Here is a 22,541-nt window from a genome sequence, read left to right on the forward strand (position 1 = left end):
CCTCTTGACCTCAGTGCTGCGAGGCAGTAATGCTAACCACCACGCCAACCATGCTGCCACACAGTAATACAATGTGCCAAAAGTTCACCACAATTTAACACAATGTTTTCCTCTCTCACTGTCACCCAGGAAAATCCAACACTGGTTGCTTAGTCATTGTGCTGGTGGTGACTGTAATGTAACCTGTGGGGCCGGTAGCCATGGCAACCCACAGCAATCCGGGCATCTTTCCTCCCAGACTGTGTGGCGCGGCTGCTGACGTCACAGTATGGGCAAACGCGTCTGGTGACTTCTCAGTATGGGCAAGGCGAGGCTGGGCGGCTCTCCGCGCTGTGATTGGCCAGGCGCTAGGGCTCGTCGCACTGGTTGTTGACGTCGCGCCACGTCGGTGTGTCTCTCCAGCACAGCCACACACAGAGTCCCAGACCCAGGACAGGGGCGCCGGGGCCGTAGGAGCAGCTGGAGGGAGTGAGCTGGAGGCCGGACAGCTGCTGGCGGGGTAAGTGGACTCCCATGGGGCGACAGCTGGAGGGAAGCTGTGTATCTCTATCCATGTATAGTCTCCCATCCTCTCCAGCAGCGCTTGTCACAATGTAATACCTGGGACCTCATGTTCCACGTCAGGTTGGCGAGGAACCCCTGCTTTATTATTATTATTATTAACCCCTGCTTTATTATTATTATTAACCCCTGCTTTATTATTATTATTATTATTAACCCCTGCTTTATTTATTATTATTATATATTTGAAAATAACTTTTCCCCCTATAGGACTCAAAGTTTAGTTTGGCAGCTGCTGGCGCACCGCATGTCCCAGCCTGCCCTGTTGGTTCCACAGTAGCAGGAGAGCCGCAGGTGATGTGTCCCTGGCTGGGTAACTACTGCGCGCCTCTCATTGTAGCGCTAGCTGTAGGGGATCTCTCAGGAGCTGTGTGGTAACTTAGGGAGAGATGTACTATACGCTCTTAACTGTTTATCGAGGCGAAACAAGAACCGACACGTCTCAGCCGCCGTAGTGGGGGAGAGAAATCTCCCCCCTTCACCGATCCCTGCAAGTCCCTCATGGCTTCAGCCTAGCGCTGATGTGCTGTGTGTCCCCCATCCTGCCCGGCCCCAATGCACATGCGCAAGGTTTGGGGTCTATTCTGCAAGGAAAATCTCACCTAAACCACAGGGAAATGAACGTTTCCACATTATATAAGTATTCTAGCTTGGCAGGAATGGGTTAACGGAGAAGATGACGCAATTATCTTTCTCGTTAATGCCGGACTCCTTCAATATGCACTGTAGGGGATATGTTCAGTATCCCGGCGCAGGGGATGCTGGCATTTAGAATACCGGCGCCAGAATCCCGACACCTGTCAGATTCCCAGCGCCTACATCCAGTAGGTAAGTAGTGGGGTTAGGGGTCAGGCACTAGTGGTTGGGGGGGGGGGGGGGGTGAAGGTTTGTCACTGCCAGTGTACAGACTCACTGGAGGTGGTGGATTTTACCCTAGGTAAAATCCGCCACTGCTGGGTACTTTGTATCAGTGCTGCCCCTGATGCCTTCCTCCAGGCAATGTCTCTTACAGCCGTACTACCTCGGTAAAATAGAATGTGCCTCCTCCCTGGGCCGCTGCTGCAATACATAGTTGGCAACTTAAAAATGGTGGCGGAGAGGGGTGTGAGCAAGGCGACCAATCCCAAGCTGCAACCTCTTGGTTATGGCCTGTGACTGGTCCTCCTGTAAACCATGTTCCCCTTGCGGTGATCTTTGGCCAGGGCTGTAAGAGGAACAACCAATAAAATGACTGCAGCTACGGCTGGGGCACTGGCACCTTATAGTACAATATATTTATCCAGGTGGTACTGTAGCTGGGTAGAACTAAAGGTGGGTATCCACTACCAGACAGTGAAAAGACTGAACGTTATAGTTCAACCGTTCAGTACACTGCAGGGCGCCCACACTGAACTATATGTCGTTCAGTGCAGGCACAATCAATCATGTGCAAACATACTGAACCTGACGATATCGTCAGGTTGACCAGCATGTTTGCACGATGTTAGATGTCTAAAAGACCAAATTTTCAAACGATTATCGAACAATCAAACAATTTCGTTATCGTTCAATCGCTCATTTTAATCGTCTAGTGGATAGGCACCTTAAGTGTACAATGATCATGCTGTATTCAGTCACATATTTGCAAGGTTTTAAAAGTATTTGTTTTTTTTTAGAATGTAATATAGGCCTATTAGTGATTACAAGTGCAGGTACGGGGGGATTTCAGGTCCTTTATAAAAGCCAAAAATGATTTGCAAGGACCCTGTAGATCTTAGTAGCCATAGTAAATAGAATCCCATCTATCCCTTGTTGTTCTTCAAATATGTGTTCTTTTGTTATCTAGCTCAAGTGTACTGTGAGTCCCTAAAGATAACACAGAGCTTATATACAATTGATCCTTTGAAGATTTCGGGGTAGATTTACTAAAGGTTGATTTTAATCGTTTAAAAATCGATCAACATCGATGGTGTGTTTCAGGGGCTTAATCACACATTTACTAAAATGATATTTTTTTTATCTTGTTTTTTTAAGTGTTAGTAAATGTGTGATGTAGCCTCTGATACACAACATTGATGTTGATCGATTTTAATCGATTAAAAAGAATGCTAATTTGAAGTTTTTTTGTGTGTATATGGTGTATGTAAATTCCGCTCAATTCATAGTCCACAGATTGAACCGGTTAGACGATCATATCAGGCTACCTCGGGGTGTGGCTGAGGGAGAATGTGATAGGAGGAATTCTGTGCTGAACACTAAAGACCGTATCCTGGGGGACGATGTTAATGTTCTGCAGATCGGTTTTGAAAATGGGGTCATCTTTTGATTGTCCCCCTTTTGCTCTCAGCCGGATCCCCTGTCATGTCTCGTGTAAAGGTCCCCCTCCCCATGTGGAGCAATGTGTCTTAATGCATGCTCGAAAAAGTTACCTTTAACCTTACGCCCACTTTAGATGTTGGTAGGTATTTTGCATGTTGTACTATAATGCAAATAAATGGGTGGAAAGGCTAATATAACCATTGTCTAGAGGAGTTGTAGGTCCATTGTGCCTTTCCGTCTTTTATTAAACTGCAGTATGCACCACAGACTGCTGGGAGTTGCAGTTCACCAACATTGGTAGATGCCCACAGCTGGAGCTAACGTGTGGGGCAGGGGTCATACTGCTGCATGTCTTCCTGTGAGTGTATAATGCTGCACGGCTGGTACAGTGTATGTATAATAATAAGTGTACTATAGTGATTAGGGCTGGGTATTATAATGTGACCTATTCTTCGGTTGCCTTGTCCCCTGTATGGAATGTTATTGCAGCCTGTGCCATGTAATTGTACATGTGGCGTGTCCCACACATCACACCGTATATCAATGGTGATCAGTCACCTTTCAGGATATATAATCCTGCTTGTCATATGGGTGTAACAGACTGTACGCGGCTCTTGGAACCTTCTTAAAGGGAAAAGTTTTTATAAAACATTGTATACATAGCCGCCATCTTCCCAATGTATTCTTTCTCTTCTATCCGTTGCTCTATGATAATACAGGACCGTAGCTCCTGCGGCTGATGCGGAGCGAACGTAAGCCTGTATCTTGTATGCTTTCGCTCTGCGCAGACTGCAGAACTGTACAGGTGACGGTGAGTCGCGCGCTTCCCAGGCGTACTTACACTTCTATCTGTAGTGAGCGTAAATGCAACGCTTTCCGGGCTTAGCCTTTGCGCCCTGATGATGATGATGTACTTGTGTACAGATAGGGGGGGATGAGCGCACGCAAGATGCGTACAAGTCTGCATCCAGGCGGATATGTGCATCTGTAGCCATACACTGTGCAGTATTACCTATTGGGGATGGGATGTCCCTCTACTCGGGATCATTATCCATTGCACCGTGTTCCACTGTATTCTACAGAGAGCATTAATATATTCTCATACGTGATTGACACAGTGATGTCGTGTGTTACATACAGGCTGGCAACTGTAATGTGCAGCGTTAGGCACAATATGGCTGCTTACTAGTGATTCACACATTCATTAGGGATTTACAGCCAGGTTTACAAAAGCCCTCCACTTACACCTCCTTGTGTTCTGGAGCTGTAACCGCCTAGAGAGGTGTGAATGTGAGCAGGACTGACCGTCAGCTAATCCAATAAGGTCCCATACTTGGCTATGAGTAGCATGCACCAGTCAGTGCACACTCATAAAAACTACCATTATATCATGCTTGTCACATTAATGGTATGGTTGGGTCTAAAGTGACATCACAACCAAGTGACCCGCAACGGTAGGGGGCAGGAGCAAGGTTCAGATTGGGACCCACAGTGTTCTCTTGCGAGCTTGCTTTGCTCGCCACGCTTCGGGCACGACGGCTCGCTGTGCTCGCCACAGGTTGCTATCCCTACTATGTCCATGTGGATAGTAGAATTGCAAGATCACCGGCCTGGCCCCTCACCCTGACATCAGAGGTCCTTCTACCCACTCAGATCTAGCATTAACCTTAGTGGTGTGTTGAATAATGCTATGGAGCAGACAGTAGGTAATGATAGACTATCTGACTGAAATTAAAGATGGCAGTCGCCCATACTGTGAAGCATGCTGGGATTCCACTCCCTGTTTTCCATGGAAAAATCTGAACACCTGCGGTTCTGCCTGAGCAATATCTGGTGCATAGGAAGAGACAGAAGTCAGCCGTGTTTGAGCAGCTTATCAGAAAATAAACAGTATCTGTGTGTTAGAAAAGCTTAGAGAAGTCTCTGTTGTCCTATCATTTCAGGACTTGCAGTCGTGTAACCATGATCCCAGATGAAACCCCCTTGTTTGATGCTCGTTTGCTGGAGGAGATCGATTGGAGCCAGAATACGGTGTCGTTCAGTCCTGCCATATCTCCTGTGCTTCCCGGGGACGGGCTCATCCTGAGGCCCCTCTGTACGGCTGACTTAAACAGAGGTAGGTGTAACTGTCACCACCCAACCACCCCTCTCTCTACACTAATAAGTTGTCCTATATAACATTCGCAAAGATACGTGCAAAGGGGATGTTTCTCCTATCCACCCCAGCCTTCCTGTCTGTAGTCCATGAGGTGGATGATGAGAGTGGAGGCTGCCGTATTGTTGGTTGGGACAGTGAGGTCACTGATAAAGGGGTCTATGTACTAAGCCTTGGGGCAAAATGTAATGGGGTGAGAGTTTAGAAAATTCTCTCACACTAATACAATGATCCAGTTGTATTTTCAAAACAGGAAACGCCTGGATGAGAGTTTAAATCATGAGAGTTTTTTGAGTCTAATAAACCTGCGAGTTACATGTTCTGTGACTGTATTACATTGGCTGAGTTTCCATGTTCTGTGACTTTATTACATTGGCTGAGTTTTCCTGTTCTGTGACTTTATTACATAGGCTGACTTTCCATGTTCTGTGACTGTATTACATTGGCTGACTTTCCATGTTCTGTGACTGTATTACATAGGCTGACTTTCCATGTTCTGTGACTGTATTACATCGGCTGAGTGTCCATGTTCTGTGACTGTATTACATTGGCTGACTTTCCATGTTCTGTGACTGTATTACATCGGCTGAGTTTCCATGTTCTGTGACTGTATTACATAGGCTGAGTTTACATGTTCTGTGACTGTATTACATAGGCTGACTTTCCATGCTCTGTGACTGTATTACATCGGCTGACTTTCCATGCTCTGTGACTGTATTACATAGGCTGACTTTCCATGTTCTGTGACTGTATTACATCGGCTGACTTTCCATGTTCTGTGACTGTATTACATAGGCTGACTTTCCATGTTCTGTGACTGTATTACATCGGCTGACTTTCCATGCTCTGTGACTGTATTACATAGGCTGAGTTTACATGCTCTGTGACTGTATTACATAGGCTGAGTTTACATGCTCTGTGACTGTATTACATAGGCTGAGTTTCTATGTTCTGTGACTTTATTACATTGGCTGACTTTCCATGTTCTGTGACTGTATTACATAGGCTGACTTTCCATGTTCTGTGACTGTATTACATAGGCTGAGTTTCTATGTTCTGTGACTTTATTACATTGGCTGACTTTCCATGTTCTGTGACTGTATTACATTGGCTGAGTCTCCATGTTCTGTGACTGTATTACATTGGCTGAGTCTCCATGTTCTGTGACTGTATTACATTGGCTGAGTCTCCATGTTCTGTGACTGTATTACATTGGCTGACTTTCCATGTTCTGTGACTGTATTACATAGGCTGACTTTCCATGTTCTGTGACTGTATTACATAGGCTGACTTTCCATGTTCTGTGACTGTATTACATAGGCTGAGTTTAAAAATGTTACAGTTTTCTCTCACATTTTCTACACTCTCACCCTATTACATTTGTCTCTTGGAGTGTGAGATAGTACCAATTAGCTCCTAACTGTCATGTTACAGGCTGTATTTGAAAAATGACAGGAGCTGATTGGTTGGTACTTTATATCCAACCACTTACTCTCTCCAAGGCTTAGTACATAGATCCCAAAGGAACAGTTTAATGTAGACTGTTTTTTTTATATATATATATTACACATACACACACTGAATACAAAAAGAAGGTGGTGGGCTCATTCTGTTCCCCATTTTTGCAAGTGATCAAGTTTCCCCTCCTCATTTTCGCACTATTGCAACTAAAAAAAGGACTTAAATAGGTAAGGTAATCTCCCACAGAAAGTGTACAGAAAGCACAATAATTCTAATTCAATTATCTCTTATGTGGGATTATTACGTATCGCCAGCACTAAGATTGGCACCAATTTGCTCCAACTATAACGTGCTGAGGTGACCAAGTTTATACTTATATAGTAAGAAAGAAATGCTTAAAAAAAAACACAGAAAACACCATGCATGGACTATTTTCAAATACATTTTATTTGTATAAAACATTCTGCAAAGTCATTTGTTTATTCATAGAAATTCTTCAGCCTGTGTAATCCTACAGGAGAAAAAAAAAGGAAAAGTGTAAAAGAGGACACAGCCACTGACTAGGAGCCACTGAATGACTCCTCAGCCAGTCACAAGCAATGTCATGCACTGGCTGCTTTGTGATTGGCTAGCAGCTAAGGGAAGTCCTGGTCAGTTCCTTCAGTGGCTCACAGTATGTAGTGTTCATTCTAGCACCCTGCACCTGTCACACCCCGTGCAGTTCCTCTTTCCTGCCTGGGGTGTCGCTCTCTGCTATGGTGCTTCTAGCACACTCACCTGAGACAACAAACTGCTGAGCTACAGACCAGAGTATGCTAGAAGCACCAGAGCAGAGAGCGAAACCCCAGGCAGAGGAACTGCACGGGCTGTGACAGGTGCAGGGTGCTAGAATGAACACACAAAATCCAGGTGGCAGCAGGTGTTTCCCCCCCATCTTCTATACCTTGGTAAATGGAGACTGCTATTGTTTTGGTGACACACTGTCCTGAGCGAGTTTGGTGTGGTTTGTATTTCTCATCACAAATGACTACTGAGGGGAGAACAGAGATTCACATCAGCACAGGTTTTGCTAATTCAATTGATATTATTTGAACAAAATAATAAATCTTCATCATTTCAGGCTTTTACAAGGTACTTGGACAACTGACAAACGTGGGAGATGTGACTGCTGAGGATTTTATCAGTAAGTACATATATGTGATTGTATGAAGGTTTTGCTGTATGTGGAAGACCAGGGTTGTGAGGGTAAATTTTAAAATGAGTTGGATGCATGGACTTTGTTTTATAGGTCTGTTAGAAACCACAAACGTTCTGCATCATTATTCTGTTCTCCTCCTCCCACTGTCTGTGACTTCCTGCTGCCTCCATTCCCCTCCTCACATCATGTCACTGCCCCTGTCACATGCAGCCCTGTCCTCACTAACACATCACTCATCTCCTGATATACTCTGTGCTGCTGGGGACCCTGCTCCTCCCACTATATAACTCTCAGTCTGTGGCTTCCTGCTGCCCCCATTCCCCTCCTCACATCATGTCACTGCCCCTGTCACATGCAGCCCTGTCCTCACTAACACATGACTCATCTCCTGATATACTCTGTGCTGCTGGGGAACCTGCTCCTCCCACTATATATGACTGCCTGTGGTTTCCTGCTGCCTCCATTACCCTGCTTACATCATGTCACTGCCCTTGCCCTCACTGACTTAATTACAGTCATGTCAATGTCTACCTTATGACCAGCTCATCTGCTGCTGTGAGTGTGATCCATCCCATCTGATTGGCTACAGGTTATTCGGCCCTGCTAATCTCAAAACTGGGCAGGTGAATGAACGAAATTCAGTCTGATGCTTGGATGCCAGTCTATTGGGTTCAAATCCCTCTACCTTGTGCCATTAGCGTTTAATCCTGGCCATGTTAATTGAAAACAACACATACCTGTAAGCCTAATATAGCAATTACTACAAGATTTTGCAAACTTGAACACTCACAATTTTGGCTGCAGATTGTACCCATTGCCTCTCCGGTTATGCACAAGTACACTGATTTAGCTTTTGTGATAACTGAGAAATTTCATTAATTTCTGAATGCAATCCAAATAATATCTGCTGTACAACTCAATCAGATTGTATAACATTTGTTTGTATTCGACTGCATGCCAGCTAAACTGTACATTATAACGATTTTGGCCTGATTCAGTATGGATCGCATCTACGTAATCGCACGCAACTCTGCTGCGAAAATATGGTAATGGCTGCCACAGCTAAGCTAGCCTAAAGACGCCCACTGCTGTATTCTTATATCCGTCCTGCCTCGCACTTCTGCGTAAACATCGTAACATCGAAGCACATAGGCCCGTCACGCACATTTACAGCAGGTCTGACCACACGCAGAAACTGCAAGTCTCATCGCACACAGTGAGTACACAAGCTGCCTATGTCACGTAAGTGGCTAATTTATGCACGCCCAGGAAACTGCATTTAAACTGACAGGCACGCCTGCGTTTTTCTGACCACTCCCCTGTCACCACGCTCACAGCCTGTCGCTCACTCTGCGATGGATTCCTATGTGCTTATGTGATCGCGGTGCGGTCGTCACGCACGTGCAATGGCTAGCAATCGCTCAATCTGTGTACATGGTTGCAATTGCGATCGTTGCTGAATCAGCCCCTTTGTACCTTGAGATTGGCGAGTAGAGTTTTGGCAGAGGATAAGAGGATTGAAGTAGAGACCGACCTCTTGTTTTGTGTTCATGTTGTACGCAGCTATAGATGTGCCATGTGGTCTGTGATTACTTCCTGTTAGTGGGTAAAGACATTTTGGCCATCGTTGGTCCCTTCACAGATGCCTGATAAGAAAGTAACGTGCAGAGGTGGTGGATGAATACAGAACAGCGGTGGTGCTTCCAGTCGCCTGTCTATGCCCACGACAAACAGCAGCTAGCCAAAGACTGCACTGAAAACACATTAATATAAAAATGTTTTTTAATCACATATAACATTTACACTGGACCAATTTCAAAGGAAATATAAAAAAATAGTCAAAAAACGAGACAAACCTCGTGTCTTATTTTTACAGAAATCTTTCCCGCAGGATGTTGATTGGCCACGGTGGTATAGCTCACTTTCTAGATCATAATCCGCAGAGCAGACCTAGGATTAGCTGTATATGGCGCTCTAGCTGGTACAGATAGGCCACAGTGGTATAGCTCACTTTCTAGATCATAAATACGCAGAGCAGACCTAGGATTAGCTGTATATGGCGCTCTAGCTGGTACAGATAGGCCACGGTGGTATAGCTCACTTTCTAGATCATAAATCCGCAGAGCAGACCAAGTAGTAGCTGTATATGGCGCTCTAGCTGGTACAGATAGGCCACGGTGGTATAGCTCACTTTCTAGATCATACATCTGCAGAGCAGACCTAGGAGTAGCTGTGTATGGCGCTCTAGCTGGTACAGATAGCTATACCACCACAGCCTCACTTTGTAGAATATAAAGCCACAGACCTAGTAGTAGCTGTATATGGCGCTCTAGCTGGTACAGATAGGCCACAGTGGTATAGCTCACTTTCTAGATCATAAATCCGCAGAGCAAACCTAGGAGTAGCTGTGTATGATGCTCTAGCTGGTACAGAAAGGCCATGGTGGTATAACTCACTTTCTAGATCATAAATCTGCAGAGCAGACCTAGTAGTAGCTGTATATGGCGCTCTAGCTGGTACAGATAGGCCACGGTGGTATAGCTCACTTTCTAGATCATAAATCCGCAGAGCAGACCTAGTAGTAGCTGTATATGGCGCTCTAGCTGGTACAGATAGGCCACGGTGGTATAGCTCACTTTCTAGATCATACATCTGCAGAGCAGACCTAGGAGTAGCTGTGTATGGCGCTCTAGCTGGTACAGATAGCTATACCACCACAGCCTCACTTTGTAGAATATAAATCCACAGACCTAGGAGTAGCTGTATATGGCGCTCTAGCTGGTACAGATAGGCCACGGTAGTATAGCTCACTTTCTAGATCATAAATCCACAGAGCAGACCTAGGATTAGCTGTATATGGCGCTCTAGCTGGTACAGAAAGGCCACGGTGGTATAGCTCACTTTCTAGATCATCAATCCGCAGAGCAGACCTAGGAGTAGCTGTATATGGCGCTCTAGCTGGTACAGAAAGGCCATGGTGGTATAGCTCACTTTCTAGATCATAAATCCGCAGAGCAGACCTAGGATTAGCTGTATATGGCGCTCTAGCTGGTACAGATAGGCCATGGTGGTATAGCTCACTTTCTAGATCATACATCTGCAGAGCAGACCTAGGAGTAGCTGTGTATGGCGCTCTAGCTGGTACAGATAGCTATACCACCACAGCCTCACTTTGTAGAATATAAATCCACAGACCTAGTAGTAGCTGTATATGGCGCTCTAGCTGGTACAGATAGGCCGTGGTGGTATAGCTCACTTTGTAGATCATACATCCGCAGAGCAGACCTAGTATTAGCTGTGTATGGCGCTCTAGCTGGTACAGATAGGTCGTGGTGGTATAGCTCACTTGCTAGATCATCAATCCCCAGAGCAGACCTAGTAGTAGCTGTATATGGCGCTCTAGCTGGTACACATAGGCCACGGTGGTATCGCTCACTTTGTAGACATACATCCGCAGAGCAGACCTAGTAGTAGCAGTATATGGCGCTCTAGCTGGTACACATAGGCCACGTTGGTATAACTCTCTTTGTAGAACATAAAGCCACAGACCGAGTAGTAGCTGTATATGGCGCTCTAGCTGGTACACATAGGCCACGGTGGTATAGCTCACTTTGTAGAACATAAAGCCACAGACCTAGTAGTAGCTGTATATGTCGCTCTAGCTGGTACACATAGGCCACGGTGGTATAACTCTCTTTGTAGAACATACATCTGCAGAGCAGACCTAGTAGTAGCTGTATATGGCGCTCTAGCTGGTACGCATAGGCCACGGTGGTATAACTCTCTTTGTAGAACATAAAGCCACAGACCTAGTAGTAGCTGTATATGTCGCTCTAGCTGGTACACATAGGCCACGGTGGTATAACTCTCTTTGTAGAACATACATCTGCAGAGCAGACCTAGTAGTAGCAGTATATGGCGCTCTAGCTGGTACTCACTTTGTAGAACATAAAGCCACAGACCTAGTAGTAGCTGTATTTGGTCGCTCTAGCCGTCTTACAGATAGGCCACGGTGCACTACACGTCCGTATTGTGGCTATAAAGTAACTTTGCTTTCTGTTGACTTGTTAGAAAAATTTGAGCACATGAAGAAAACTGGGAATTACTTTGTGATTGTGGTGGAAGATCTGAACCTGGGGCAGATAGTAGCTACAGCCACGTTAATTGTGGAACACAAATTTATACACGGATGCTCAAAGGTAAGTGGTCGCTGTATCCCATGCGCGCAGTAATCACTGTAATAGACGGGGGCGGGGATTACGCAGCATTATGGGGATATTGATGACGTCGAGACTGAGGGGTGTATTTACTAAAGTGCATGTTTTTAGAAGTGGTGATGTTGTCCTTGGCAACCAATCACATTCTAAACATGTATCTAGCACCTTCTAGAAGATAATAGCTAGAATCTGGTTGCTATGGGCAACATCTCCACTTCTAATAACCCCGTACTTTAGTGAATATACCCCTTAGTGTGGCCATACTGCATATATCCCTTTGTTCAAATATGATTCTCTGGTGCTGCCACAGGATCTGACATACTGTACTTCCCTAAGTTAGAATCCATCTCTGGAGTGTGACCGTTATTCATTGTATTACCCCTGGTTTTGGAATGTGAGGTCCCAATGTTACATTGACATACGCTTTATGGGATATTTTCATCAAGCACCCTCACGATACAGGCGCAAGTCACTTAGAGTCGGCAAGTCGCGGGTTAATTCTGCAGTGCGCAGCCTATGACAAGTGGGGAAATCATCCTGAAGCCTAAACAAATGTGGCGAATAAGACGGGAGGAGAGTTATTATCGGTGTGGCATTTACAGCCCGTTTGCATGTAGCTTTTGGCGGTGTAAGTAGGAGTGAGAGTGTGTATAGGGGGAGGGTATAGAATATTCCTGTGTACATTGGGTTTCACACCTCATTCAGTCCACTTAAAAAAAATTGCCACTTTTATGGTGCACAATATTTGAGTTAGTACTGCCCAGTATTTAATTGTCAGTTCTTCAGCCCAAGTTCTGAATGTCGCCATTTTGTACCACGCCCCTCTTATCTTCGGTTGCTTAGAAAGACCGGGATAATTCGCTTTTGGAAACAGATAAGTCCCCTCTTTTGTCACAGGCTATAATAAAGGCGTCAGTGGCACCTGTTACTACAGGAAGATTGGTCTGTGGTTTACACCATCTCCTTACTGCTAACTATTGCAGCATCTATTTCCCTGTAGTGGTTATTACACATCATCACAAGGGGCTGTCCCAATGTCATCATGAACCTAATTCTCTTCCCCTTTCCATCTTGAATCACTCAACCAGTCCCCAACTTAGTCCCGTATTCAATTTGAGGCGAAAAGTCAAGATTTTTCGCCTCCTTCGTCTGTTTTCCAGGCGGAAAAGTATCGCGCACGTGCCCGCTATTCCCCGTATTCAATTCCAAAGTAGGCGAAATCGGGAACAGGCGAAACTTGGATCAGTGAAAAAATAGGGGAATTTTTGGGAAATAATTGTAGTACCCCCCTAAACATGTCCAGACCTCGGGGATCACTATGGGTTCCCCCGTTTTTGCCTGCAGAAGAAAGTCAGCTTTTTAAATAGATGCGGAAGGTGGTTATTTTTCCCGACATTGAGAAGTGATGCACTTAAGGTTTTTTTTTTTTTTTTTTTTTTTGAAAGTGGTCCCATCAAATTTGGGGTACATGAAAATGGGGGTAAGCATATTTTTAAGTCCCTAAAGGTAATTTTTTTAATTCTTCAAAAATACACCTGACGCTACTCTGCGCAATGAAAAAAACACCTGCCACATATTTGGGGACCCCACCACAATTAATTTAGTTAGTTTTGCATTTTGTTTTCACTTTTTTTTTTTTTTTCACCCCAAAATGTGTACAAAATTTTGCCGTGTCCCGAATTTTTTTTTTTGGCATATTTCGTTTTAAGGGGGCATTCCCAAATAGCAGGTGAAAAAAAGTGCAGATTTGGGGTTTAGGGGTGCAGGCTTTAAAAAAAAAATAGCCTGCACCCCTAAACCCCAAATCTGCACTTTTTTTCACCTGCTATTTATAATTGAAAAAATTATCCGTTTTTTTTAAAATAACCTTTCACCCCATTTAGGAAAAAAAACGGGAATTTTTGGGAAATATGCCTGGGACCCCCCTAAAGATGTCCAGACATGGGGGATCACTATGGGTACCCCCATTTTTGCATGCTAAAGGAAGTCTGGGTTTGTAATAGCTGTGCAAGGTGCAATTTTGCGGCTATGAAGAAGTGGTAAAGAATAGTACTTAGGAATAGTTATTTTCCCCCAAAAAAATAATTATCAAATTTGGGGTACATGAAAATGGAGGTAAGCATTTTTTTTTAAGTCCCTAAGGTTATTTTTAAAAATCTGCATAATTGCACCTGCTGCTTGTCCCCGCAATGAAGAAAACACCTGCCGCATATATGGGGACCCGACCTGAATTAATTTAGATATAGGAGAACAAAGTGCCAAACTATTTTATTTAATTTTTTTAACCCCCAAAATTAAACATTTTTTGGGGTGTCCCGAATATTTTTAAACTTTTTTTGACGCAGTTTACCTTTAGGGGACTGTCTTAAGGCTGCACGAGGGTTCCCGCAATTCTGCACTTTTTTCCGCCTGCTATTCATAGGCAAAACTTTTTCGCCTATTACATTACATTGATTTTCCGCCTAGGCGAAAAGTCTTCCAAATTGAATACGGAGGAAATTCAAAACAGGTGAAAATGACGTCATCGGCGAAAAGTATTGCGGAAGCTGACTTTTTGCCTCAAATTGAATACGGGCCTTAGCCTCCATCTCTAAGTACATCCCATTTGTTTCATGCTCCTACATATGGTTACTTATTTATATATTGCCATAAAATAGACTAACATCTTTATATGTAGCTTTCAGCACTACAGAACATGTCTACGTCAGACTGACTGGTATACAATACCTGTGGGACACCTGTTCCTTAATAATGTCCTTTATTTGCTTTCTTTTTGTTGATGTATTTGTAATCTGTTGTATAGCCTAATATCTGGGGAGCAGGAGATACCCACATGTGACTTTCGGGGGGTTCTGAATCTGTCTCCTCTTCCTGCAGAGGGGTCGGATAGAAGAGGTGGTCGTCAGTGACGAGTGCAGAGGGAAGCAGCTCGGAAAACTGTAAGTGACGGAGCATGTTAGTACATACAATTTACAGTAGGCCATGCGTCATCCCATCTAAGGAGATTAGAAGCCTGTGAAAGCTGGTGGGTTAGAGGAGTCTAATAGTGAGGTATATGATTTATAAATGTGAATGCACACAATTAGAAACTGAACCCGTATCAGGTGTATATAAAATCAGGTTTATCTGTAATTGACAGAACCCGGCCATTGTACAGGGATTCCTTCATCTTTAGTCCATCCCTCATACAGATGTGTCCTTACAAGTCTTTGCTGCAGTCCCACCAAAAAGCCCCTCTCTGTGCACCAGGCATCTTCTATATATTTATTTATTTTTTTTTGCAGAAAATGTGTCCAAGTCGCAATGCGATGTGACTAGGACGCACCTGAGACTGCGTTCATTCATTTGATATGTGACACTTTTATATCTGTGTGCGACTAAAGCTGGGCATCCACTATACAATTATCTGTCAGATATCTGTCCAATCTGGCTGGTTGGAATGAAAACCTGGTAATGGATGGGAGCAAATGACAGTCATCCATTTGCTCACAAACACTGGAAGACAGACAAATGGTCGTTCAGACAAATTGGTTAAAACACACAAATGTAACCAATTTGAACACATTTTTTTGTCCTTTTTTCAATGTTTAAAACCATATGATCGACTGTCATTTGCTCCCATACATTACTGGGTTTTCATTCCAACCAGCCAGATTGGACAGATATCTGACAGAAAATTTTATAGTGGATGCCCAGCTTTAAGCTGGGTACACACGTAAAGATTATCTGTCCAACCATCCAACTAGTTGATTGGTTGGAATGAAAATCTGGTAACGTATGGGAGTAAATGATCAGCAGTTTGCTCCTAAATGCCAGAAAACAGATGAAAATGACGTCAGACAAGTTTGTTAAATTTTGATCTAAACAATTTGTTCAAACAACAGTTTTTGCCCATTTTCCGGCATTTGGGAGCAAATTGCTGATTGTCATTTGCTTTCATACCTTACCAGATATTCATTCCAACCAATCAACTAGTTGGTTGGTTTGACAGATAATCTTTACGTGTGTATGCAGCTTGAGTCTTCGTATACAGATTCAAAGTGCTAGAATGTTCCGTTGTGGTTCATGTACAGACTCAGGAGCACACAGATACACAAGTGTCACATATCGCATTAATCAGCACAGTCTGCTGTTGCGTCCTAGCCACGACGCATTTTCTGCAAAAAAAAAAAAGACTCCTCCTGACGGTAGCAGAGTAGCCCGGGACCTGGTGGCTTACTCACGCCTGGCAAGTGGCACTGCGTGGTGTATTGAGGTTAGATATGAGGACACATCTGTAGATCAGACATAGGGGCATAATCAATTGGGCGCGAGGTAAAAACCTTGCGCCCACTTTAGAAATAACGTAGGTATGTGCGCTCCCGATACCCGCGGTATTCAATTCCAAAAATACTGGTCGCGGGGTAACCCCGCGCCGCGTATTTAAAATGCGGCTCCCAGTGGCCTCCCCTCTCTCTTCTTACTGGAGAGGGGGCTGCTGGGAGATGTAGTTCTCCCAGTGCCCATTCCGGAGGGCCACACAACCACTGCAGGGGCACACTGACCGTGACACACACCGCTGCTGAAGAGTCGGCTCCCGATGTAGTTTGAAGACAGCGCTGCAGGAGGTAAGCAATTAAGGACTAATTGAGCTAATTGGATACTTCCAATTGCTTAATTAGTCCTCGGGGGGTGCTGCGGGGGTGTCACAGCAAGTCCCGGTGATTTTTCCTTAAATCATTGAGTTTAGGAAAAATCACGCTTGCTCAGGAGGTGCGTAAAAAAACCTCCCGGCGCGTGTTTTTATAAAAACCCACAACGCAGGAAAAACCTCGCAGGTTTCTGTTTTTTCGCTATTCTCGCAGCCTATTGAATATGCCCCATAATGTAGTATTTAGATACAACTTTAATGACTTAAAATAGAATATATATACATCAGGTAGAATACATGTACTGTACATCAAGCTCGCTAGTTTCCAGGAGATCTCCACCTACACGTTACACATAAGGATTCCACCCCTGAGGACTAATTAAGCAATTGGAAGTATCCAATTAGCCCCTAATTAACTTGCATCCTGCAGCGCTGTCTTCTGCATCCTGGGTCGGGAGCCGGCTCTTCAGCAGCAGCCGTGAGTATGTCAGTGTGTGTGTGGTTGTGTGTCCCTCCGGAACGGGCACTGGGAGAACTACATCTCCCAGCAGCCCCTGGGACTCCCAGTAGCCCCCTCTCCAGTAAGAGGGGAGGCCACTGGGAGCCCCGGAGAGCACTGGAGTCCCCTGGCCAGGTAAATGATTTTTTTTTTTTATTATTTTAACATATGCAGCGCGGGGTTTTCAGAGCTGAAAACCCCGCAACCAGTATTTTTGTAATTGAATACTGCGGGTATCGGGAGCGCGCATACCCGCAGTATTTCTAAATAGGGTGCAGGGTTTTTACCTCGCAAAACCTTGCGCCCAATTGGATTTGCCCCTATATCTCAATTGTCTGCTTATAGTGATACTGCAATTATTTTATCTAATGCCGTATTTTTATGTGAAGCCATTTAAATATGTTTTGTATGCGATACCTTGTGTGGTCCTATGAATGTTCCACTTGCAGTAACCACAGGATCCATACATCTTATGGAGCATACACACGTGTATTGGAAAACGGGAAAAGAAAGGCAGTATAGCGGTGCACTAATCGAGAAGAGAAAATTGAACAATTAGCCTTTATTAGGTATTCATTAAAATGATATCCCTTTAATAGAATATTTGATAAACTTGGCAAAATATTAAACACATAATTGAAAGAACAAAATATATTTATTGATATAAATGAAATGCGCATGGTGTCTCACCCGTATTAAAAGAACGTAATATTAAAGTCAGTTGATGTCAAAATTAAACAGATTTATATTCAATATTCATCTCATATTATTACTTGTTGATCATAATAAACAAGGGTTGTTCTCCCCAGAAAGCAACCTTATTAAGTTGATGTTACATTAAATTGTTACAACCTAATGTTGCTTGTTAATGGATACATATGTCTTCTATTCAAAATAACAAGAGTTTGTCCCCATGTTGCTTGTATAGTGAGTATCCAAGATCAAACTTATAGAAAAATAAATATGAGATCCTTTGAAAATGACTTTGTGACTGTGCTGGTATATCACGTGTCTCAAGGTAGTCGCTATATTATGCGGCTGCCTTAAATCATATAAATCCTCATTGACCGGTGTGTTAGATATTACAGCTACTACAGTCAGGTTTGCACGTGATACACATACATCAGCGTCTGTCCTCCGGCTTCCATGACTAAGCGATAGGCGAAATGCGTATCGGAACTCTGCACTAAGAGCTCACCCGCTTTCCTCCGACGCTAAACTCTGCCAGTGATTGTAACGGCTGTGATAAAGCAAGCGCCGGAGGGCAGACGTCGATGTCTATGTACTATGTGACATCCTACAGCAGCAGCTATAATGTTTAGTCAGTCAGTCTGTCAGTGTAAATTAAGTGATTGAACACAGTAGCATAATCAGTTAATGTGTATTAAGCGCTCACCCACTTTTCTCTGACGCTAAACTCTGCTAGTGATTGTAACGGCTATAAATATTCTATAATAATCTATTAGCCTGGGCAGTGCCCAGCAAGCGCCGGAGAGCAGAAGCCAATACCAGTGTGTTATGTGATCGTAAAACCAGTTATTATGCATCAGGAACTCACCCACTTCCCTCCGACACCCACCTCTGCCAGTGATTATAGCGGCTGTAGCACCTTATCAGCCGAACAGTGATAAGCAAATGCCGAGTGTGTTATGTGACATCTCAGGGCAGTAGCTGTAACCCTCCCTTATCAGCCTGTCAGTGAAGATAACTGCATAATCTGTCAATGTTAATGGATAATAACCTCTAATAGTAGATCACACTAACTTACTCTGGGAAGAAGAAGAATGAATAAAGTATAAGTTAAAGTACTGTACACTACAGCTGAATTAAAATGACTACCTAAAGACATGTAATAGTCTTAGATTTATCCAAACAGTTTAACTGTCTTCCTCCGACGATAAAACCTGCCAATGATTACAACAGGACAGTGATAATATAACCGCCGGAGGACAGACGCTGATGTATGTGTATCACGTGCAAACCTGACTGTAGTAGCTGTAATATCTAACACACCGGTCAATGAGGATTTATATGCTTTAAGGCAGCCGCATAATATAGCGACTACCTTGAGACACGTGATATACCAGCACAGTCACAAAGTCATTTTCAAAGGATCTCATATTTATTTTTCTATAAGTTTGATCTTGGATACTCACTATACAAGCAACATGGGGACAAACTCGTTATTTTGAATAGAAGACATATGTATCCATTAACAAGCAACATTAGGTTGTAACAATTTAATGTAACATCAACTTAATAAGGTTGCTTTCTGGGGAGAACAACCCTTGTTTATTATGATCAACAAGTAATAATATGAGATGAATATTGAATATAAATCTGTTTAATAATTTTGACATCAACTGACTTTAATATTACGTTCTTTTAATACGGGTGAGACACCAAGCGCATTTCATTTATATCAATACATTTATTTTATTCTTTCAATTATTTGTTTCATATTTTGCCAAGTTTATCATAAATATTCTATTAAAAGGGATATCATTTTAATGAATACCTAATAAAGGCTAATTTTTACATTTTCACTTCTCGATTAGTGCACCGCTATACTGCCTTTCTTTTCCTGTTTTCCAATACAGTTCTGTTTATTGGCAGAAGGTAGCACACCCCTTATATAATTTTAGAATCATATATAGGAAGGGGTTTATCGAGATAAACCGATGCGGTAGTTTTTGTTGTTGTTTAGGAGCATAGACACTGTCAGATTAACGATTTTGTCAATGATTTAAACCACGAACGATTTTTGACTGCATTAAAATGACTGAAATTGTAAAAAAAAAACTGACTGCAAACACATCAGATGTCAGATATCGTTATCCGACCATCGGGAACGCGCATCGTTCCAACATTTCAGATTTTCCTTCAGATATGAACTATTTTTTAAATAGTTATCGTTCAGATCTGAAGAAGAATCTGACCGTGTGTATGCACCATTAATTACTTAAGGGCTTAACCGCATGAGGTGACAGGTATAGGTTAGTCCCAAATCACAGAACCAGCTGTTACTTCCATTTTTATGCAGCAGAATAAAGGGGCACATCCACTAGACGATCTACTCCCTGTCCAATCTCTAAACGATTTTCCCTTGAAATTTTTTCTTTGTCTCAACGATTTGCAAACTCTCTTTAATAGATCAAGTGAAATTGACCTGCATGTTCAGTCGACTGACGAGACGATCAAACGACCAGCAGGAGCGCGCATCGTTGATCGTTAACGACCAAACTGCACGATTTATAAAACTATTTTTAAACAATTGAACGATAACAACGTCGTTATCGGTCAATCGCCTGCTAAAATCGTGTAGTGGATGCCCCCCTTAAGGGCTTAAGTTAGATTTTAACTGCTGTAAATTGAGAATACGGTATTGCTGCCATAACAAAGGAAAAAGTAGCCTAAAAAATAATTGAAAATCTTTATATTGAGCCTTTTTGTGACTTATTAAAACACATTCTCAATGTGTTAAAAAAAAAAAAAAGTAGTAAGTTTTCACCTTCGTCGGTGCAGTTTCTTTTGCAGGGTCGGAGACCCAGGAATTATGTCCCGGGAGAACCCTTTCACACAGGGAAAAAAACCCCATGTAGTTCAGCAAATTACTGGGTAAAAGTGAATTACCCGGTAATTTCATTTTCAGTGGTACCAGACAGAAAGTGTCAACACCTGGCATGTAAAAGCCGGGTTTTTTTGCCATAAGCAGGAGCACTTCATTAAATTACAAATAAAACATGGCGTACCGGTCTGGCAGCATCTCATTAGGTTGTGGATTTTTGATGATAAAAAAGGAAGGGGGGACAGTTTGATGAAGCTATTGGGTCTGTCACTTGCCTGCAATTTTATTAATGGTTTATTATTTCCCTCATGTACCAGGTTACTGTCTGTCCTCACCCTGTTAAGCAAAAAGCTTGATTGTTACAAAGTTACACTGGAGTGCAAGCCCAAAAACGTTGCCTTTTACGAGAAGTTTGGTTACACGGCCTCGGATGAAACTTACATGCAGTGTCGTTTCTTTGAGTAAACTTTCACAGAAATGTTTACCAAAGTGAGAAATAGAAGCTTTTCATATAAATATTGATGTCTTTCTATTGCTGTAATACATCTGTATATAACAGTATGAACACTTTTTAACTATAAATGAAAAAAAATAATTTCTATGATTAGATGTTTTGTTAGTTAAAGTTATCATCTGAATGTAAAATGCGGAGGACATAGTGCAAAAAAGTGGAAGTGTGAGGGGCAGACAAAAATAGAAAATTAAAAGTAAAAATTATTTGTACTAGTTTACCATGTCAATTTACAAAGACTTGACAGTGAAAGGTTGATTTATGTATGGGGAAATGGTACTTTGTAGAGATAATATATTCTGTGTAATTTTTTTTTTTTTTTTTAAAACAAACCCAAAATAACCCAACACAAAACACCACCCAACAATTTCTAGTCAGGTTATTACAAAGCTTTTCTTACATTGGATACATTGACAAAGCTATAATAGGAAATTTGTCAATTGGTGTAGGCAAAATTACAACCTATCAAATGCAAACTAGGTTCCAGAATTATTCACATAATTGGTCTACCAAATATTTTGTTAACTGAAAATCCTGTAACCAGTGAAATTTATAAACATTAGTGAAAATATTTTCCTCTGTACAGGTAATCTTATTTTATTTTCAAGTTTGTGATATCAGAAGTGTTTTTTTTATTCTTTAGGTTTGCAATGTAATTTTATGAGATTTGTACTTAAATGAACAGTCTATATAACCAAAATTTTTACAAATCAGTTTCAGATGGTGCAATTATTTGTAAATATGACAAGGTAAAATCTGAGAGCTCTGGAACATTTGTGGGTAGAGCAACCTAGAGCTTTGTTTTGTTTTTTACTGTAGTGGTCAGAGATAAAGAAGGATAACATATATATACCAGAATACCTCTTGTAATTTGAAACTATATTAAGTGGTTTTCCAGAGAAGAGACTCAAATAAAAAAAAAAAAAAAAAGTTTTTATAGTCTATACTAACAAATGTTTTGTATGGTTCTACAAAACGTAAAGCCACATTTTAAATGAATGCTCAAATAAAGAGGTAAAGATGCAAAAAAATAAAAATAAATCTGTAGATTATTTTCAAGTTTCAGAAAACTAATGGAAATACTATATTTGTTTAGAATATTTTTTTTTCCTTCCTTTTGGTGAATTGTTAATTTATTGAATGTATTTAAGGCATAATAAAATTAATTTTTAAATAAAAATGCATTTTTTTTTCTGTGTGTGTATAAACTATATATGTTTAACCATGTCCCCATTAGACTCCAGTTCTGGAACTGTTATGCTTTTTTTTTTTTTTAAGGAGGTATGATGCATTGAAACTGTGCTGTGGGAAAAGGCAGACATAGTTGATTACATGTCAAACAAAGGGAAAGGGGGAAAATGGGAAAGAACGTCGCACTGGCTGTTAAGATAAAGATATAAATATTATACCACTATTCCCAGGTTAATCTATGTCAGAATCAAT

General features: G+C 42.3%; 1 protein-coding gene across 1 annotated transcript; it reads left to right on the forward strand.

Annotated features, from left to right (window-relative positions):
• The first annotated feature begins 345 nt into the window (after positions 1–345).
• On the forward strand, positions 346–22,042 carry GNPNAT1 (glucosamine-phosphate N-acetyltransferase 1). Its single transcript, XM_088457964.1, has 6 exons — positions 346–499; positions 4,803–4,975; positions 7,596–7,658; positions 11,745–11,872; positions 14,768–14,829; positions 20,905–22,042. Exons 2-6 carry the CDS (start codon positions 4,822–4,824, stop codon positions 21,050–21,052), a joined length of 555 nt encoding a protein of 184 aa, XP_088314090.1. The 5' UTR covers positions 346–499; positions 4,803–4,821; the 3' UTR covers positions 21,053–22,042.
• The last annotated feature ends 499 nt before the right edge of the window (positions 22,043–22,541 follow it).

Source organism: Taudactylus pleione, unplaced genomic scaffold, assembly GCF_031769625.1.
Source record: "Taudactylus pleione unplaced genomic scaffold, aTauple2 ptg000796l, whole genome shotgun sequence".
NCBI classification, from domain to species: Eukaryota; Metazoa; Chordata; class Amphibia; order Anura; family Myobatrachidae; genus Taudactylus; species Taudactylus pleione.

What these genes read in the sequence shown, in the direction of transcription:
- GNPNAT1 (XM_088457964.1), top strand. Translation starts at nt 4,822, where the DNA reads ATGATCCCAGATGAAACCCCCTTGTTTGATGCTCGTTTGCTGGAGGAG. An exon ending in TACGGCTGACTTAAACAGAG is followed by an intron (nt 4,976 to 7,595) that starts GTAGGTGTAACT and finishes TCATCATTTCAG; the next exon opens with GCTTTTACAAGGTACTTGGA. An exon ending in TTATACACGGATGCTCAAAG is followed by an intron (nt 11,873 to 14,767) that starts GTAAGTGGTCGC and finishes CTCTTCCTGCAG; the next exon opens with AGGGGTCGGATAGAAGAGGT.